General features: G+C 59.1%; 4 protein-coding genes across 4 annotated transcripts; 1 reads left to right on the top strand and 3 right to left on the bottom strand.

Annotated features, from left to right (window-relative positions):
- Nucleotides 1–898: 898 nt before the first annotated feature.
- On the bottom strand, nt 899–3,088 carry TRAVEDRAFT_165660 (ATP-dependent DNA helicase; the record flags this gene model as incomplete). Its single annotated transcript, XM_008038718.1, has 6 exons — nt 2,366–3,088; nt 1,908–2,312; nt 1,825–1,858; nt 1,730–1,772; nt 1,614–1,672; nt 899–1,557 (listed from the first exon to the last, which is right to left on the bottom strand). The coding sequence occupies exons 1-6, from the start codon at nt 2,825–2,827 to the stop codon at nt 899–901; spliced, it is 1,662 nt and encodes a 553-aa protein (XP_008036909.1). The 5' UTR covers nt 2,828–3,088.
- A 2,089-nt stretch (nt 3,089–5,177) lies between these two features.
- Nucleotides 5,178–7,096, top strand: TRAVEDRAFT_146258 (kinetochore-associated Ndc80 complex subunit NUF2; the record flags this gene model as incomplete). Its single annotated transcript, XM_008038717.1, has 9 exons — nt 5,178–5,393; nt 5,452–5,498; nt 5,551–5,784; nt 5,839–5,995; nt 6,060–6,263; nt 6,319–6,462; nt 6,523–6,717; nt 6,783–6,861; nt 6,911–7,096. 9 exons carry the CDS (start codon nt 5,178–5,180, stop codon nt 6,970–6,972), a joined length of 1,338 nt encoding a protein of 445 aa, XP_008036908.1. The 3' UTR covers nt 6,973–7,096.
- A 462-nt stretch (nt 7,097–7,558) lies between these two features.
- TRAVEDRAFT_165655 (uncharacterized protein) lies at nt 7,559–11,435 on the bottom strand (the record flags this gene model as incomplete). The annotated part of the gene is made up of 16 exons (XM_008038716.1): nt 7,559–7,921; nt 7,993–8,130; nt 8,201–8,339; nt 8,408–8,475; nt 8,549–8,637; nt 8,685–8,752; nt 8,803–8,867; nt 8,930–8,980; nt 9,042–9,077; nt 9,130–9,190; nt 9,241–9,286; nt 9,340–9,910; nt 9,971–10,464; nt 10,524–10,833; nt 10,902–11,002; nt 11,054–11,435. 16 exons carry the CDS (start codon nt 11,433–11,435, stop codon nt 7,559–7,561), a joined length of 2,982 nt encoding a protein of 993 aa, XP_008036907.1.
- A 6,417-nt stretch (nt 11,436–17,852) lies between these two features.
- Nucleotides 17,853–18,770, bottom strand: TRAVEDRAFT_120415 (uncharacterized protein; the record flags this gene model as incomplete). The annotated part of the gene is made up of 2 exons (XM_008038715.1): nt 17,853–18,406; nt 18,497–18,770. The coding sequence occupies 2 exons, from the start codon at nt 18,768–18,770 to the stop codon at nt 17,853–17,855; spliced, it is 828 nt and encodes a 275-aa protein (XP_008036906.1).
- Between the last annotated feature and the right edge of the window lie 446 nt (nt 18,771–19,216).

Genomic DNA, 19,216 nt, shown 5'->3' with positions numbered 1-19,216 from the left:
CACATGGAGCGTACTACTACCTGTTGCATTACATCCTATAACTTCAGCAGAGGCAAGCGCTGTACCGAACAGTTCCCGCTGTGCTGACATAACCTACTTCCGGAGCATATGGTACTTCGTGCAGATACTCAAGATCCTCGGCGTGTGCGGCTTAAGATCCTCAATCGTAACGTCCACCATCGCCAAAACACCCCGCAGTGATTCAGTGTCTAGCAATCGCCTGTCAGAACAGCGAGGGACCTTGCGATGCATCCAGGTACTCACCGTTCGGTGGCATCAACGCGAGCATGTCTATCGTCTCATCGCAGAGGAGCCCTTCTATCCTCTCGTCTTGCCCCTGCGCAACAAGCTAAGGAAGCCATATATTAGCACCAGCACTGCACCGCAACCTTTACCGTTGCCGAGCGGGCGAGCAGCACGCACCTCGTTCCGCAGCGCGACCAGGTCCTCGCGGCACCGCACGCTCAGATCCTCCGGGTCCACCGCGTCCGCGACGTCGTGCGGCTCGATGTACGTGACGCGATACGGCGGGTCGACCTCCTCGATGTCCGAGTCGTACCCCGCCACCATCGACTGCGACGCAGACGGCGCCCCGCGCGTGCCCATACGTCGTGGTGGCGGCGGCGGGCTCGAGATCTCCTCGATCTCGTCGTCGAACCACTCGATGTCCTCCTCTGCTGCTGGCTCCGGGTCGTCCCGGTACAGGCTGCGCTCCTTCTCGGGTGGCGCATCTTCGGGGAGCGCGGCGGACACGGGCACGTACGTCCGCTTCTTGCCCCGGACGGGGGGCCAGTCGCCGTTGCCGCCGCTGTTGGACGGCCCGGCGGCGCTGGGAGAGTCGTACCCGGCGGATGCGTCCTGCGCGCCCACCGCCTTGCTGCGCGGCTTGCGTGCGGCTTTAGGGGCGCCTGGGTTTTTGACGCGAAATACGATATTGAGTTTCTTCTGTCCTTTCAGCAGCGCGTTTACAGCGGGGCCGAGCTACAGGGGATGCGCGAGCGTAAGATGCAAGACAGAGTGCGGGACGCGCTTGGTGACTTACCGAAAGATACGTGTTCGAGTAACCGCTCCCGTTCTGCACGACCTCGGACGCGAGCATGCCCGCGTGGCACATCTCCTCGACGACGCGCTCGAGGACGTTCTGCTGGAGGTTGCTGCACGAGCCGTAGAGCGGGTCGTTCGTGACGCCCTTCTTGACCATGTCCTTGACCCTGCTGCCCTTGAGCGCGAGCGCGAGCTGGTTGCGCGTGAGCCGCGCGCCGCTGCGCTGGAGGTTCTCGAACAGGCGGACCGCCTTCTGCGCCGTGTCGGTGTGGTCCTCGCTGAGGATGCCGTCCTGGTTGCGGCAGTTGTTGCAGAGCTGGCGGCAGTGCGCGGGGTCGAACTCCTCGCCGAAGTAGGCGAGCACCTGCTGCCGCCGGCAGCGCACCTCGTTGGTGCAGTAGCGCATGACGTGCTTCAGGTCGTCCAGTTGCCACTGGCGCTCGATGTCGGTCTTGATGTCTTTGTCTTTGATGATCCGGTCCATGCGACCGAAGTACTCGGCTTGGCTGTAGTCTGGAAGGCGTGTCGTCAGCAGGAGGCAAGGAAAGCCATACGGTGAGCGGACGCACATAGGATGCAGTGAGCGAGCTTCCCGTCTCGTCCTGCGCGCCCGGTTTCCTGGTAGTATCTGAGAGCGTATTTGAGTTAGCACCGCCGCGAGGGCCGTCGTGTCTTATGAACGTACGCCTTCAGAGAGCCGGGTATGCTGAAGTGGATCACAAAGCGGACTTGGGAGCAACATTTAGCATAGTGGAGGGGGAGTTGGTACATCGTACTCACCTTCTGCCTTGTCGATGCCCATGCCGAAGGCGATCTGGGTTGATTGTCAGCCTCGTCGAAAGGCGCACGGGATTTTAGCCTACCGTCGCGACAATGATCTGGACCTCCCCGCTGCTCCATAGCTCTTGGACACGGTTCTTGTCCCCGTCGGCCACCTGCGCGTGATAATGTCGCGCGCTCAAGTTGTACTTCTCCCGGAGCATCTTTGCGACCTCCTCGCAGCGGTCGCGAGACGTGCAGTATACAATGCCCGTATCCCGCGGATGGTTCTCCAGGATGTATGCGGCCATGTCGCCCACCGGGTCCTTCTTCTTGAGGCGCACCTCGTAGTCCAAGTTCTGCCGATTGAAGGAGAGCTTGAGCTGCTCGCGGATATTGAGATTGAGCCGCGAGATGATGTCCTCCTGAACCTCCGCATTGGCGGTAGCGGTGAGGGCACTGATGGGCACGCCAGGATACATCACTCTGATCTGGCTGAGATGGACATACTATCACAGTAGATATCAGCTCGCGAAGGGGGTACCAGCAATAGAGGACATACAGAATCGCGAAACGTCCGCCCCCAGTCTGTGATCAAGTGGGCTTCGTCGATAACGAAGCGCCGCAACTTGTTCTGCGAGTGGACCTGCTTGAGCACGCTCACCATGGAGTCGCTCATCTGCAGCATCTCGGGCGTCAGATACAGCAGCTTTGGAGCGTTGCCGTTTCGGCAGCGCTGCCGCACAGCCTGTTTCTGCGATTCGGGTGTATCGCCTAGGAGGTATTCAACGTCGATCTGCCGCTTTCGGAGCGCTCTGTGCTGGTCGACGATCAACGACCGGAGCGGGCTCACGACTACGGTCAGACCGTCTTGGACGACAGCGGGAAGCTGGAACGTCAAGCTCTTGCCGCTTCCGGTTGGGAAGAGCACGAAGACGTCGCGGCCGTCCATGACCTCGCAGATTGCCTTGAGCTGCAATGCGCGGAAGAACTGGAGTCCAAACTCGTTTCGGAGGGCCCGCATAAGCTGATTGTAATAGGGCTTGGCTTTGAGCTCTGGCGGGTCGATAGCTGGTGCATTGGCGGGCGGGGGCGGCCCCGAGGCGACGGGCTGGATGCTCGGAACAGGTACAAGGGCACGCGGTTGGACAATTGGAGCGGGTGCGTGGATACGTGGTTGAGTGGCGGGAGGAGTGGCGGGTGTGGAGACTGCTGGGGGCTCGGGCTCCTCGGGAGCGTCGTCGTCGAAGGAGTTCCAGTACGCCTCGTCTAGCTCAGTGACCTCTTGATACGGCCTAGGCGGTTCCCGGGCAGGCGCAGCGGGCAGGGGCGCATATTGGCTTACCGAGTTACCAGGTCTCGACGGAGGTACGTGGTTGTACGTTGGGGCACTCAAAATCGGGGGACTTGGATTGACGACGCTGGTCGCCCTACCGGCGGCTGGCCTCTCACCACGCTGAATAGCTTTCAACGCTGCTCGCGCAGTTGCAAGCCTCCTTTCAAGATAATCGCTACAAGCAGGTCAATACCGGTGCGCGAATGTCAACGTGACACCTACTTCAACAGATTGCAGAACACGACATCTCTTGGTTCCCCGGCATCGACACGCGCGGCGCCGACCTGCTTGTCACAGGACTCTATGAGTTCCTGTGCGGAGGCAATAACGCCTCGCAACTCCTCTTCGGATTTCTGTGGTGCATGGTTTAGTCGTGGGGGCACAAAAGAAACGTGTATGTTACGTGAGTGACGACCAGAACAGTGGAGAACGTCTGGGGGCTGCGGGATCTGTCCCGCGGAACGTGTTTCGGAACATGTTCTGCGTTCCCAGTGACATGGTGCAACAAAGATATGATAGGCCAAACCATACAGGTCGAGAAACCCTGGGGTAAGTGCCCTCGTGCATCGCTGAAGTGCACTTGAAGTGCACCCTTAAGCCCTAGTATCCAGTGTGATGTGATTTCGATGTTACATCTCATTGAGCAGGTCCATGACCTCGGTGAACATCAAGGCGTGAGGCACGAGCCCGCCACTTGAGTACTCATGTTGGCGCGGGCAACACTCCATACACCGTACGACATTGATACACCACTGGTCGCCTCTGTCGACCCAGCCACCAGAACGCGGAACATGAGTCGCAACGTGTTCTGCGGGATATATATCTCCGCCGCCGAGATCTTCTGGAATAGTGAGAGGTCACTGAGACAAACGGCTCCCACTTGAAACAATGCCTCCGGCATATCCCGAGTGTTGGCAGTCTTCGTACTCGGCGAACGCAACGCAACACGTCGTGATCGCGGCAACACGACGCGTCGCGCGCGATCTGACCATATTCTTTCCTGGCTCAGTGACTCTCACTGTTGCCACTCACTCTCAGTGGGAGTCGTTGGTCTCAGTGAGAGTAACCCTCACAGATCTGGTATATAATCATGTTACGTACCTCCTCGAGGTCGGCGTCGTGTGTTAGGCATTCGAACGCTGAGCGCAGCTGCGCTGCGCCTGTCTTCGACCTGGTAGCATTACTGAGTGTTGAGGACAACGCGGGGCTTGGCCTGTGGCTCGAGCTGTGTCCGGAGGACGGGATCGGCGAAGCAGCGGCAGTGATCGGCACTTCTCTGGCCTTGCCTTTGACGTTGGCGGAGGGGCCGGGGCCGAAGAAGTTCTCCTTGTCGGGCGCATGGTCGGTCTTCGCTCGCTTGGGAGAAACCCGCGGGATGAGCTCGTCCGGGGGGCCAATGGAAAGACGCTTGACGGGAATGCTTGAGGTAGACGCATTGTAGGGCGTAGTCTCGGTCGACGAGATGCTGATGACAGACAGGCTGTTGTCCGCGTTGGAAGCAAGAGGCGGCAGCTTGGGCTTGTTGAAGCCTGGAGTGGAGAAAGAGGGTAATTTGCGGACTTGTCGACGGTCAGTGGAGGAGGGCTATATGAGATGCAAGCTTACCTGTGACATTGGAGGACGGCGTGGATGTAGGAATGGACTTGGAGGGCTTGAACTTGGCCTGTAGCCATGTGTAAGAGCTAGAAAGTAAAGAAAGAAGTAATGCGCGAACCTTGCTGCCGCTGGCGCGAGGAGTAGAAGGAACAGGCTTGATGGGCGCCGAGGTGAGCGCGTATTTGCGCTGGATCTCGTCGCGATTGGTCTTGGGGCGGGTAGCCATGGTGGTGGAAGCGGACGAAGGAGGGCGGGGGAGGAGAGGGGGCGAAAGGAAGACGGAGGAGACGAGGATGATTGAGGACGCCGGCAAACGCAAAGGCCGTTCGCGCTCGAGTGGCCCAATACGCGCGACGCGTCCCGTTCTCCCGTCATGTGACCGTCATTCAACAACCTCCGCCCGCCCCGGCGCGTCGGTGGCTGCTCTCCTCCCCCGACCGCCATGTCCAGCAAGTTCTGGTTCCCGTCTCTGCCCGTCTCCGAGGTCGTCGACGCCTTCACCGGCTGGGGGTACTCCGTCAGCCCAGAGCAGGTCGCGCGCCCGACCTCCGACTTTGTCCTCGGCGTATATAGCGCCTGTCTCGAGCAGCTCACCGGCATCACGCTCGAGACACTGCAAGAACCTATCGAACAAGGCCTTACAACAACAGAAACACCGGTACGCTACCTATGCTCGACGAAGCGGGGTCACAACGCCGAACTTATACTGGGCTTAGGACATGTACTCGCAGGCACTCGCCCACAACCTCCTTTTGTACCACATGTACGCACCGATCAATGCTTTAGCTCGCGTGCTGTTCTCAGACACAGTATAGTCAGCGGCTTGCACACGCGGCGAAGATCGAGGACTTCAGCGCAAAGGACCTCTACTTCCCTGAGCCCGACCGCACGCGCGCCGTCTTCTCCGCCTTCATAAACTTCATCAAGTTCACCGAGCAAAGCGAGGCCTTCATCAACCGCCTCCGAAACCAGTCTTCTGCGGTCATCAAAGAGCGCCAGGCGGTTCTCGAAGAAACTGCAGAGTTGCAGCAGAGGGTATCGGAGTTCAAGTAAGCAACCCCTAGACTAGTGTAGTCGACGCGCATTTGACGCGTCGAGAACAGGATCAAACGCGCAGAGGACGAGCCGAAATGCGCAGCTCTGCGAGAGGAGAACACGACGCTGATGGAGCAGGTCATTTCCTACAAAGACAAGCAGATGGGTTTCCTACAGGAGGTCGAACGCCTCAAGCAAGAAAAGGCGGCGCTCGTCGCTGAGAAGGTACGCGTCCACAGCCTTGTTATTCTCGGACTGGACCAACTGACGCGCGGGAACTCATCTGCAGGAGAAAGTGGCTGCCGAAATGGCGACATCCTCGGAGAACATAAACCGCACCCGCACCCGCATCGTGCAGTCCCCAGAGCGCATCAAGCGCACCATTTCCACCATGGGCCACTCCGCGGCCGAAGAGAAGCGCACCGTCGCGTCCAACGAGGCGAAGACGCGCGACCTGCAGACGAAGATCGCCGCACTGCTCAACATTGAGAAGGTGCGTCTCCTTCGCCTTAGTGCACCGCGAGATACTGTTGTTGAAATCTACGCAGGACGTCCGCTCGTGTGTGGAGCAGCTGCAGGTTATCGAGAAGGAGATGCGCACCCTCGATGCGGCGCAGAAAGAGCTCGCGGACCTTAAGGACACCCTCGACCGCAAGAAGGGCGAGCGCGCGGAGCTCATCATGCGACGCGAGGTGAGACGCGTCCATCCTTCACAGCCGCTCCACGAACTCAAACCCGCCTGGCACATTTAGCGTGTCCACAAGCAGTTCTCGAACGCCCACGAGAAGCTTGAGCGCGCCCAACGGCACGCCGAAGACAAGCGCCTCGCGAGCCAGCAGACCCTCGAGCGACTGCAGCGCGAGTACGAGGAGATGTCCGTCGAGCGGCGCGACAACGACCGCCAAGTCGAAGAGCTCCGCGCGGAGGCGGACGAGATTGAGCGCCAGGTGCGTGTCTTGCATCGCACCACTACTCTATGTCAGAGTCGGCGGACTGATCCGTTCTGTGGTAGATGGCGGAGCACACGAAGACGAGCCAGGGCGAGATGAACGAGCTGCTCGCGGAGTACTGGAAGCTCAGGCATGAGACTGGTAGGGCCCACCTTTTTTGAGTGCGTATATGCGCTAACAACGGTCACAGAAATCTACATGGAGACGCTTGCCAACAAGCTGGGCATGCATGTGCGAAGCACTGAGTCTTGAGCCTTTACTGGCGAGGCTTTCTCTGGGCATCTCGCGCGATGGGGACGACGACCGTACGCTGCATCTACTACTTACTACGTTACTTATGTATATCTATACTCTATACCCGTGTTGTACTTTTATGTCCGGGACATCCCTCGTGTGCCAACGCAAGCGAGCACCCCAGGGTGAGAGTTCGCCCGTTTGTGGGCCAGAACAACTCACGGTAGCAGACAGCAGCTAGCAGTATACCAGGGGCGAGCTGCATGATTCAACTTTGGGATGTCTATCCAGATATCAGTATCCAAACCCACGCAAGGAAGATGATTCAGATGACGGCATTACACCACACTCACGATTTGAGATCTTCCAAGAGCGATAGATCCCTGGAACCGTCCTGTTAGCACGGGATTCGAACTGGTTGGCTATAAAGATGTACTCACCGATAGTTTGCTTGAACACAGATTCAACGTCACGAAACAAGATATGAAGGAGCTTCAGGTCTTCCTGCTCCAATAGTCAGTAGACATGAGTAGGCATGCCTAGGGGCAAGGTGTCCTACAGGGGAAAGCAAAGACCCTCTAGAACGCGTGAAACCCCACCCCTCCTATTCCTGCTCCCACTTGAACGTGCTGTACCAGCCATGATCGCCCTCCTCGACCGTGCTCGTCCTCGAGAAATGGCTCTCATGCGTGAGCCACGCAGACGTGCCGAACAACCGCCCCGTCACCTCGAGCAGCTCTTCCAGCGTGTCCACAAGGTTCTGCATCACCTCCTGCTCCGCAAACGCGTACACGAGCGACAGCCCAAGCGCGTGCCCGTCCGCCTCGCGCGCCTTGTGGATGCACTCCTGCACGTGCGCCTCCAGGTGCGCAAACGCCGCGCGCGCGGACGGCAGGAACTGGGGCAGCGGCTCGCGCGCGTGGAACGCGTGCTGGCACGCGAAGAGCGTGATGCATACGCAGGACATCTGGTGTATGCGCGGGCGATGTGAGACTGGCGCGAGCGTACTCGGACATGAAAAAGGGAGGTACGACGTACGAACTCACGGCGCTCCTTGAACACATTGGAGACCGTCTCCTTGCGCGGGATGTTTTCCCGGATCTTTCGCAGGCCTGTCATAAGGTCCAGCAACTTCTGCATGGTGGTGATCACTTGGCGGTAGTGGCGGAGTGGTTTCTATGTCCGCAGTCTAAAGTCAGCCCTGGCCGATAGCATTGCATATAGAGCGCGAGCGGCCGGCACTCACTGGCAGGAGGCTGAGCTCATCGTGCATCGTCTTCACGAGTGCGGAGAGCCGGTATAGCGCACTGCGGATCTGCAGCTCAAGCTTCAACGTCTTCCGCCGCTCCTCGTGCATCCGCGTGCGATGAACGCGGAACATGTCACTATGCGCCAAGGGTGAGCAACGACGCTAATGCTGGCAGCTGGGCGCTGAGCGCTGGACGGCACGCACTGGCTGAGCGTGAGATACAGGCTGCTGAGCAGTCCGAGCGTCCGGCTTGTATCCGACAGGAACAGGACCTGCGCAGCGGGAGATGCATGATTAGTATCATTGCGTGATAGGGGGACGGAGCGAGCGCAGGGACAAACACACCCGGCAGTGCCGCGGGAAGAGGAGGCTGTTCATAAGCACCGCTGCGACAATGCCGGCAGCGATCATGAGCGCCCGGATGCTGGCCAGCTCTGCGGGGGAGGTGAGTAGCGGCGTAGACACACTTCGGGAAACTTGCCTAGGATGGTGTGACTGGGGTCAGGATGAATATACGGCGCGAGCAATATCGGAGGGAGAGCGACGGAACTGCAACATCACTGAGCGATGTTCACGGTCCGAGCTGTGGCGCAACTTACGCAGGCACCGCTAGCGGCGTCACGGACGTTTTCAATATGATCCAAGTGATGGGTATATCAAACGCCTGCGGGGACTATACGTGAATACCGGCACCAACAGCAGCCCAGGTCGTGTTCATGGACGTACCGTGACCATCGCGACTAACCCATACGGGTTCGTGCCGCAGATCAGAAAAGCCTGTCAACGTGGTATGAGCACGGTGAAGTGACGGCAAACCCTTAGGAAAGAATACACGAACCACGTAAGAATAGAGTGCGCCTAACAATGTCCCGAACTGCGGTAAATAGTTCAGTAAGATGAGATGAGGACATCGTATTTTCACATACCAATCGGAGGTATCCCGTCCTCCATGTCGCGCCCGTGTTCGTTTCCAATACCCAAAGATAACTGTCAGCCTGGTCAGCCGAATGACACCTTCAACGGAAAATAGCCCCCACCTGATGGTCATCCACTGACCCCGATAAGACTGGAACCACTGTCGCCCTGCCACACACTTAGCTCGCGCCGAACGCTAGAAGGCGGTGCAAGACACGCACCCGCGGAGCCCTCCGGCATGAACGCCGGGAACGTCAGCACCGCGACCCCGATCGCGTTCTTCAGCCCATGCCGCCAATGGCTCGAGTGCTGCACCGCGCGGTGGCGCTTCGACAGCCACACCCGCACGCGCAGCATGCGCTCCGTCGACCACAGCATGCTGATGTACTCGCTCCAGTATCCCCACGTCCAGGGCCGCGAGGGTTTTCCGTCGCCCGGCTTCAGGTCCATCCGGCTTGCCGACGCCGCATACGTCTTGTACCGCATCGAGAGGCCGCCGGCTGGGAGCGCGCGGCCCTTGACAAGCGTGAACGAGAACGCGCGCTCCGCGAGCCCCTGCCGCGCCTCCATGACGGTCAGCCGCTCGTCGCCACCGACGTCGGTGATCCCCTCGTCCGCTACGCCCCCAGATGCGAAAACTATGTCGCCGTTGTCGTCGCCGATGAAGGGGCCAGTGGGGACTCCCAGCCACTGCAGTGATAAATGAGGGTACCAGAGGCGGGCAGAGGACTCCTCGTAGAGTGTGGCAACATTTTCTGCGACCTGCAGCGCGTGGTTCATCTCTTGAGCCATCTAAATGGGCTTCGTGAATATGGCGTCGCTTGGATAGACGTAAAAGAGCTCATTCATCACCTGGAGTAAAGCAATGGCCGCGACGCTGCAGTCGAAGATTTCTTTTGGTAGATGCGCATGCTTTCCCTCCGCGCGCTGCTGCATATCGACTTCATCGAAAACGTGCCGCAAGACTTCGCGCATCTGATCCCGCGCGACCTTCAGAAGTCGTTCGGCGGCATGAACGGCGGCCTTCTGAGATCCGGACACCGACTGCACGGTCTGGGGTGCCATGCCTGTAGACCGCTGACGGAAGGTAGCGAAGATGAGGTGTTCGACGGTCTTCATAGCGTCCACGACGGCGTGTGCAAGGGTAAGTGCGGGAGGCTCGATCGTGGATATGAAGGTGCTGTCCTGGTGAATGACGTTGGTGTGTTCGTACAGGCTAGGTGCACCACTACGGGGAGAATGCGGTGTCCCTGGGATGCTCTGAGCAGGCTTCAGCGGCGCCATACCCCAAGCCAGCTCTCTACGCAGATGCTCGACGATGCCGATGAAGGGATGGATAGACTGCACTGTGGAGAATGTTCATATTTGCGCCCAAAAAAAAACTTGGACGGACGCGCCGACTCACGACTGAGACGACCTATACGCAGCTCGAAAGCCGCTTGCGAGTAAGACTCGTTCAGCTTAACGGACCGCTGCAGAAGCTGGCTGTGAAGTTGACGATAGTGTGAATATGGCATCTTGGTCTCGCGAGCGCCGACGCGGTGGAGGCTTGTCGAGAGACATTGTTCCAGCAACGCGAACGTCACCACCGTTTCGGACTCGAAGTTCGTTGCCGATCCCGGGAAGAAGAGCATCATGATGAGCAGAGAGGCTAGACAGAGAACCGCCGCAGACAGAGTTATCCACAGGAAGTTCCCAGAGTCCGGGAGTACATGCTGTAGACATACAAGAATAATAGAGTCAATTATGGTGCAGTGGTGCTAACTTGACAGAAAACGCATACCGCAGGTAGGCCAATATCATTGGTGAGCAACCAGATAGAAATGAAGCACGATATACGTGTTGACAGCTGCAGGCGAACGAGCCTACTCTTGATGATTCCAGCTATCAAGTATCAGACAGTCAACGATGACATCATTTGTAAAAGTTGCTCACCAAAGAAACTGATTGATATCAGGAAGATAAAGCAGGTTGCTCGCGCACCCACGGTATCTTGACCGGCGAGTGATGCGATATACTTCGCGAGCGTAGAAACGCCAATACCGGTCAATGCCCCGAGAATATTGAGCACCGTAAGCTCGAGCTGCTGAGCGAGGTTCTCTTGAACGCCAAAGATGAGCTCCTTCAACGCTAGAACGAGAAAGGCATACTGTCCGCCAAGGCGGGAGAATGGTCGTATGACGATGATCACACTGCATAGGAACGTGGAGAGAAGCCTAGCAAGCGGACGTTTTGCCAGATATACTCGTGCGACGGAAAGTACGGATCTATAGATGGCACACGACCGAGAGACGGCCGGGCTGGACTCTGTGTTCATGGGCACGGAGATCGAAGGAAGGCGTCGCGGTGTCTGGGTGCAAGGAACATCGCGCAGAGAGTGGAGTAGGCGGGCAAGGCGTGTTGGCCGGCGCAGACATTACATGTACGACGTAGTCCGATGACGGCTCTTTCCACGCCTGCGATTGGTCGACGCCGCCCATGTCATTTCATTTGTTTGGTCGACCAAACAACTCTATGTATGGGCGCTTGCAATGTCGCTTGCCGCCTGACCTGGACCACCATCGTCCACAAACCGTTGTCCTCGAGTTCTTGACTTGAAAAGCAAGCGTAGGCCGGGGATAGACCCCTTGATAAAGCGCAGCGATTACCCTGGCATATTGCTACCGCGAGACCTTCCGCGGCACCTGCAATTGCAGTCAGTCCGCATATATTCCGAAGTTTGTGTTCCGCGGTAAAGCACGGAAGGTGCACCAGCACGAGGTCACCTCGACAAGTTACTTACCCTCGGCCGGTCTGGTGTGCAGGATGACCATATCGGCCGACCTCCCAAAATTTCCAAGAGACACTCTGCAACGGCCGAAAAGTCAAACCGGGCTCACCTCAGTAAGCATAAATATCAAGACCCTGCCCAGCGTCGCAAGTATGGTATCTGTAGTTGGCCTGTAGGTCCTTGAATGCGCGCGACGATGGCAGTCAAGAATATGAACAAAACCTGCAGAGCGTCGGCTTGAGTGCCACGCGACTTGCCTTTTCGGTGGCTTTCTTTCGGAGTGTGGCGTTAAATGCGCGAGCACTTCTTCACCTCGCCCACAAGCACCGTAATCGTCCCGCGGAGCGTCGCAGAACACCGCATTACTACAACTTCTTGAAGCCCTATGAACGGTGCAGCTGCTTTTGACTGTCGACCATGCGGCACCGACCTAGGCAGCGAGAACTTCCCAAGCGCGTGCGTATTGCGCATAGCAAAATCACGGTGCAACTGGTATCGCAAACTGCGCCGACCGCTTGCTGAATTTACAATCCCTACGCGCGACAATATCTCCCCGTCAACTGAATGTGAAGTTGATACTGACGACCACATTACCTCTGCGTCTAGAGTGGTCCGTGACTTGAGGGAGGGATACACGTCAAGTCCAAGGTGGTTGACGTTCGTTAGCGGCGAAAACAGCTATATTATGGTGCGCATAGCAGGTGCGTCTTTTCACGTCAGGCCAGACATCAGCGATATGGCAAGACATGAGGTGTTTGGACCTCAGCCTCGTGCTACATAATATACTGTGAGTCCCTGTCAAAATACCCTACCCTCGGCGACACCACAGAAGCCGTGATGTACAGGAGCGCCGCTGGAGGGCCTGCCCACTGGAGGACAAGGTGAGCTCATTCGAGTGTTGAGAATACGTGATGGTAAGACACGTACTCACTGCGTTCACCCCCAACTGAGCAAGGGGTCTGCTACAATCCGCGGGATTTGGTCGCGACGGGCGTGCGATAGGTTTGATGATGTAGCAATAGGTCGTAGATACGGGCTAAATGAACTGACTTGGTCTTGCTGAACTACTTGCGCCGTTGTATAGTAAGAAGTCCCGCGCAGCTGTCTCGTGTTTTGCAGGCTCCCGGTACGAAGTCAAGTAGCTGTTGCTAGCAGAGGCATGTGCGCGCCTACCTCGCGTACCTGCGACAGGCCCGTCGAGACGCGATGGCGCTCGATCTCGTTGACCCTTGCTTGATGGTGTCGAATGACTCGTTCGACATTCTGCGGCACCCTACTGTCGTCTCGCAGATACTCGCCTGGGGCGTCCGAGGCCATGCTCGCAGGATAAAAGGCGCAAAATCCTGTAACTTGTCGGGCTGCTCGCCCTTCCCTCCCCTCCCCACCCTCAGAGTCTCACTTGGCTATCAGAACTCAGTACTCACTGGACTACGCTCACGCTTGGGGCTGCTTGCTCGGTTCCCTGTGCTCTACGGCTCTGATAGCTGAGTCACTTGTCGGCCTCGAAGCTTGCTCTAGCCTGTGTCTCTGGTGCTACCTCTACTAGTAGCTCTACACTCGCTGCGCGCCTGTGGCACACCTATAGCTCTCGACGCCTGACTTCAACATTATCATACTATCAGTACTACTTACCTCATCCTGATCGTAACGGCACAATGTCCACAGGCCATACTATTACAGTACTTTGCAGTGTGTAACAATAGATTCAATGATATACGGACGACTAAATGGAGCCTATGATGTCGAGTATCGGTGTGATTACTAAAGAGTACTTACTCGAGACTCGGATCTAGAGCGTCTTTCAAGTCTCGACCGGTGTCGCCGCATTGGTGTCGCAGTATGTCGAAACTACCTGGCGACGCAATGTAGGGCTTGCTCGACCCACACCTCCGATCCTGTCTCGCACTACGTAGCACTGCCGCGCTACCCAGCCTCTGTCGATACATCCCGGCCTGCACCGACGTTGTGGCGTACAGTCTCGCTGAGGGCTTTGCTAGACATCACAGACGAGCGTCGCGTGGTGCTTGCAAAGTGTCCACCTTTCATACAGTTGAAATCTTGCTAGATTGAATGGCGCTGCCATCAGCCGCAGGTGTAGACACGGTATCCCTACACGTAGTTTGGGGTCTGCTAAGAAGGCGCTGTACGCAGTGACTATCACTCGCCAGCCTGCGCTGTTGGCGCCACCGCGCCCTCGAGCCCCGTTAGCCTCAAAAGGCAATGTTTCGCCACCGGACGGGCAACCCAACGCATCTCCCCATCCCTTCTGCACGTCGCCGCGACCGCCGCGTGCGAGCTGTCTTCTTATGCGTCTATGTTTGAATAATCCGAAGGTCTTGAAGGTGGGCCCATAGAAAACTCCCGAGCCGAACCACCCCGGAACGTGTTTGAGGTGTTGGGCGGCGGGATCGCGGAGCCTGGGTGGAGCTCGCGACGTACGCGAGCGCATCGAGCGGGCGCGACCTCGCGGTGAGGGCGAGGTGGGCCACGGGAAGGGCGGGGGTCAGCTCAAAGGCCGACCGCCCGGCCTGGAGTGCGCGTCCTCTGGCGTCGGCCTGGAGGTCTGTCGCCGCCGCGGTCCACCAGGGTCCACCTGACGAGCCCTCGACGCTCTTACGGCGCTCATCTTCCCGTGTTCCTTGCTCTTGTCCAGCGATCAACGGCTTGTTCTCACTTCACGCCGCCGTTTTGGCACTGCATCAACTGTCAGCACGTCCCAGAAGAACAACGCCAGTGCACCGACTTCCAGCCGCCTGCCCGGACAACCGCCATCCCTGGTCCCACATCGACCGCAACCGCTTCGTTATCGGAACCACGCGCACGAGTGTCGCACAACAACATGCTCGCACCTGCCCCGAAGAAGTCGAGCGCGTTTGTCATCGTCGATTCATGTTCTCACCATCCATGTTCCGACGTCCTTCTCTCCGCCAAGTGATGCCATTGTCGTCCCGAAAGGTGCGTCAATTGGCAGATAGTACTGATGGCCGACACGAGGAAAGTGCCAGGTCAGGGACGACGGCATGTTACGCTGTCGCTTCGACGCGCAAGACGTCGCCTCCGTTACAATGTCGGTCTTCTGGCTGCAGCTTATTGCCAATCGTTACGTCGACGTCCACACGGGCCCACGGAGCGTCGGCCTATCGACGTTACCAGTGTGGCGTACCGAGTCTGCTCCAAGCGGAGAGCGAGGAGTCACAGGATCCCTACTTCCAGTGTCAGCTGGGTACGAACATAACGTTCCTTCCGTACGTACCGCGGTTGTTCCTTTCAACAGGCTGCGCCCACTGACATCCTATCAGGACCTGTACGGCATGCTGCTTAATTCGGCGGCTTCTGTGCACTCGAATACCTCATGCCGTGTGGCGAGCTCGCTGACCAAATTACGAAATCACCCCTTCATCTGCGGCGGTCTTCCCCCGGTTCGAGCCTCGGTACTCGGTATGCGATGAGCCTACCCTCGGCCGTGCTGCACACGCCTGTGCGAAACCGCAAATCCCGAGTCGGAGAACGTAACCGACGGCGAAAGAACCTCTGAGAGCTGGGTCGGCATGGTAGAGAACACGCAGGCAAAGGTACACGGCCCGGTGAGCGTTTTCAGGAAGCACGGTCTCGAGTCCTAAGACGAGCGCGATAGCTGACGAGCGGGGAGACAGGAGTCTTCGTAGCAGACTCTGCACAGATGAAGTCAGTCGCGCGATGCGAAGATCACCCAACTCCACCTGTGCACCCAAGTCCGCTGGTCGTTCTCCGTGACCACCTCCGCTTCATCAGCGTCATCGATAGGCCCCCGCGCACCCGCGCCGCAGGATCCCGACGCCAGCGCACCCGGGAATGGGCATATGCCTCGTACGGCGGCGGCCACAGCGCCGGACCCCAGCGTGGGTCGCGCCATTGGCCACGCCGAAAATACGAGACTGCCCCCGGCACGACGATACGGTGCGAAGCGCAAGTCCCGCCCGTCTTCTGTGACACAACGGGCACGCACGCCGACCACCACGACGCGGAGATCCGCGGGTTCCGCCATGATCTGCCAGGACGGAAGTGAGGGACGTGCTCGCGCAGGGAAACCCACGTACCACCTATCGGCACACCGGCGGCGCGACCGCGCTCGAACGCCTCCTGGCGCCTTCTAGTGTCACTTTGGCTCCTCGCTGAGTCTCCGCCGACGTCTCCTCTCCGCGCACGCCGTCTGCAGCGACCGGGTGCTAGGCTCGCCAACCGCCAAGGGGCGACGCCCAGCTGCCAAGTACTGTCGTGCCAGCCCGAACGGGCTCCGCGAAGATCCAGTCATGGGCCCTGGCAGGGCCGCTGAGAACGCAGAGAAGGCTCGCCTGCGGCTCGCCGCGCAGGTCGCGATCGTCGCACGCCAGGCAGACCGCAGACCCCCGAAGCACCCTCGGCACCCGCAGCGAGCACACACCGCGCACATCCGCGAAGCAGCAAGCATACTCCAGAGAGAGAAGTCTAGTGCGGCTCGCCCGGCGCGTGTCCGTGTCCACAGGCCGTCCACCCGCCGCGAGACTCCCTAGAGCGCGGGAGCCCATCTGCACAGCACGTCCGACAGCACTTCCCCTGCGGCTCCAGCCTCAGTCTCCAGGCTCCTACGCCTGCCCACGGCGCCTCGCCTCCGCGCTGTGGGACCGCCCGCGGTGACATCGCTGGCGGCTGATGCAGCCGCGCGGGCGACTCGCCACCCCCGGGTTCCCGTCTGAGCTGTGTGCGCGGAGTCGATTCGCGCGGCGCAACACGCAACACAGCGATCGTCCTCAGCCCAATGTTCCGACCGCCTCGACCGCGCGCCCGCTGTCCCGGGCCCAGTATTTAATCTCGCTTGGCGCGCGGGGACACCGGGGCGTTGGCGACCGCTTCGCGCTCGTCGCGATCGGGACGGGCGCGCGCTGTGTCCGCTGCTGCTGGCCCAACGGGGGTCCACAACGATCGCGGCGGGTGGCGCCCGCCGCGCTCGCCCGACACGCACCGACTGCGTTGCCTCAGGTTCAGAGGACTCTCCGATAGAAGCACTCGATCGAGAGTGCTACAATATATTTATTTCCATACTATGTCTAGTGTACATACGAGAGGGCTGAGACGACGCGCGAGTATGAGGCTCAAAAGCTCATTCGAGCCTCCGTCGGACGCCAGGACCTTGGTGGCCTCATCGCGGGAGACTCAGATAATGGCGTGGAAGGTTCAGAATAAGGTGGGGGAGTGCAAGCCTTTGTTTGGTAACCGCGTGAAAATGCCTAAGCACATACATGGGTGTAGAATAAAAGCGACTTTGACTTACAGCACCTGATAAAGTGGTCCTTGTAGAGATTCGTCGGCTGTTAGAGACCGCTGTCGTCCTGACATCCCGCCTTTTACTCCGCAACATTTGCACGACCATCGTCGGTTGGTGCTGTTCATTTGGGCGATTTATGAATTTGCTGCACCCTCGGCCTGGTATTCCCACAGTCCCAGACATATGGTATCACCGTACACGAGCGAGGTCGTCGTGTACGGCCCGAACGTCAAGCCGCGCCCACAAAGGCACAGGAGTACAATGACATATCACATCAAACAACTGCACCTGATTGGGCTTGTCTCAAGCATCACAGCATATTATCGCCACACAAGTCGAGTGCACACACAGAGGAGAATCGGACGACACTGGAAATAGCATTCAGACGAGTCTCAAACCAAGTTTACAGAACACAAGGAACAAGGAGAACGACGACGGCACTATGGTACACAGACACAGATCCGACAAACACCGACGACACACCGACACAACAGGGCAAAGCAGTAAGTCGCGAGAGAGTAGGAGACGAGGAGAGTAGGGGAGAGCATATGGTAAGAGAGGACTGGGAGAAGCAAATAGAGACGTAGCCGGGAGACAGATATCGTTCATATATTCAAGACGTTCATGACGACGCGCGTACCCATGTCCGAAGGGCCGCCGCGCGACGCGCCACCACACTTACCCTACTTCACCTGAGCGCCGGTGAGGGCCTCACCCATGCGCGCGTGCTCGACGCGCCCGTCGCGACGCGGGTCCATCATCTGCGGGGGGCCCACCTCAGCACCAGGGCCGCGCGAGGGCGGCTTCGCGTACGGCTGGGGGTACGGGGCGTAGTGGTGGGGAGGTGCCATCTGGAGCTGCGCGTCGGGGCGAGCGTGGGGATGCGTCATCATGTACGGGCCCGCCGCGTACGCCTGTGGCGGCGGGTATATGAAGGTCGGGTAGAACTGGGGGTGGGCGGCGTAGCTGACGTGCTCGCCGTCCTGACCAGTGGCCTGCGGGTGGGGCGCCGGGATGGGGGCGTAAAAGATGGGCTGGGGATAGTACATCGGCGGGTCGCCGGGCTTGGCAGCGGGGTGCGCGGGGTATTGGGGGTAGAGCCCCGGGGGGTAGGAAACCGGTGCAACGTAGGACATGGGGGGCGTCGGGCTGGCGACGGACGCAGCCACGGCGGGCGGGATGGCCATGCCTTGATGTTGCACCACAACGTCGACTTGCTGCTGGTCGACGTTGGCGGCTGCGGGATGTGTTAGTACCGAACGAACGCGTCACCGCCCCCATATGCCACAATGACGAATGCGGGGGCGAAGGAGAGAAAGGTGCTTACTTTTTCCATCGCGCTTCTTGTAAGGCCCCCTCTTTATCCCTTTCTGACGCTCCTTGCGCTGAGAGTCGATGCATTCCTCGGCGATGCCGTAGCGGACGCATCGGAGGCATGGGCGTGCGTCGTCGCACTTCTTGCAGGCCTTCTGGCAGTTCGTGCAGGCGTTCTTCACTTGGCGGCGCTTGGTGCGGGTGGGCTGGGCGGGCGAGAGCCCCGGCGGGAAGGGGTACATGTGCATCGGCATGCTCGCCGAGTACGTGATGGGATGCATGGTCATCTGGGGTTGGACGGAGTCCGACGGGGGCGAGGGCGGGGATGGCTGCTGGTGCTGGTGGGAGTCGGGCTCGGGGTTGGAATCACCCATCGCGGCGAAAGGTGGGAGGGAGTGGGAGGCGAATGGGGGATAAGAGGGAACTGATATAGACGGCGGGACGGGCAGGAGGCTGGGAAGCGGGCGGGCTTTGGCACTGTTGGCCCTTGGGAGACACACGTGTCGAGAAGCCTCACCGAAGGGGGCCGGGGAGTTAGCGAGCTGTTGAGCCTCGCGCAGGAGGAGCGACGCTGGGCTGGGGAGATGAGCACCATGGTGGACACGGACGACGAGCTCGAGGGGAAAACATACCGCGGCGCGGGCGTGATGTCGACGGACTCGCTGAGCTCGAGCTCGGGGGCGTCTCCGACTCAAAGCGGAGGCGGCGGCGGGGAGGGAGGAATTGAAAGGCA

Source organism: Trametes versicolor (genome assembly GCF_000271585.1).
Source record: "Trametes versicolor FP-101664 SS1 unplaced genomic scaffold TRAVEscaffold_4, whole genome shotgun sequence".
Taxonomy (NCBI): domain Eukaryota; kingdom Fungi; phylum Basidiomycota; class Agaricomycetes; order Polyporales; family Polyporaceae; genus Trametes; species Trametes versicolor.
This window is presented reverse-complemented; position numbering and strand designations above follow the sequence as displayed.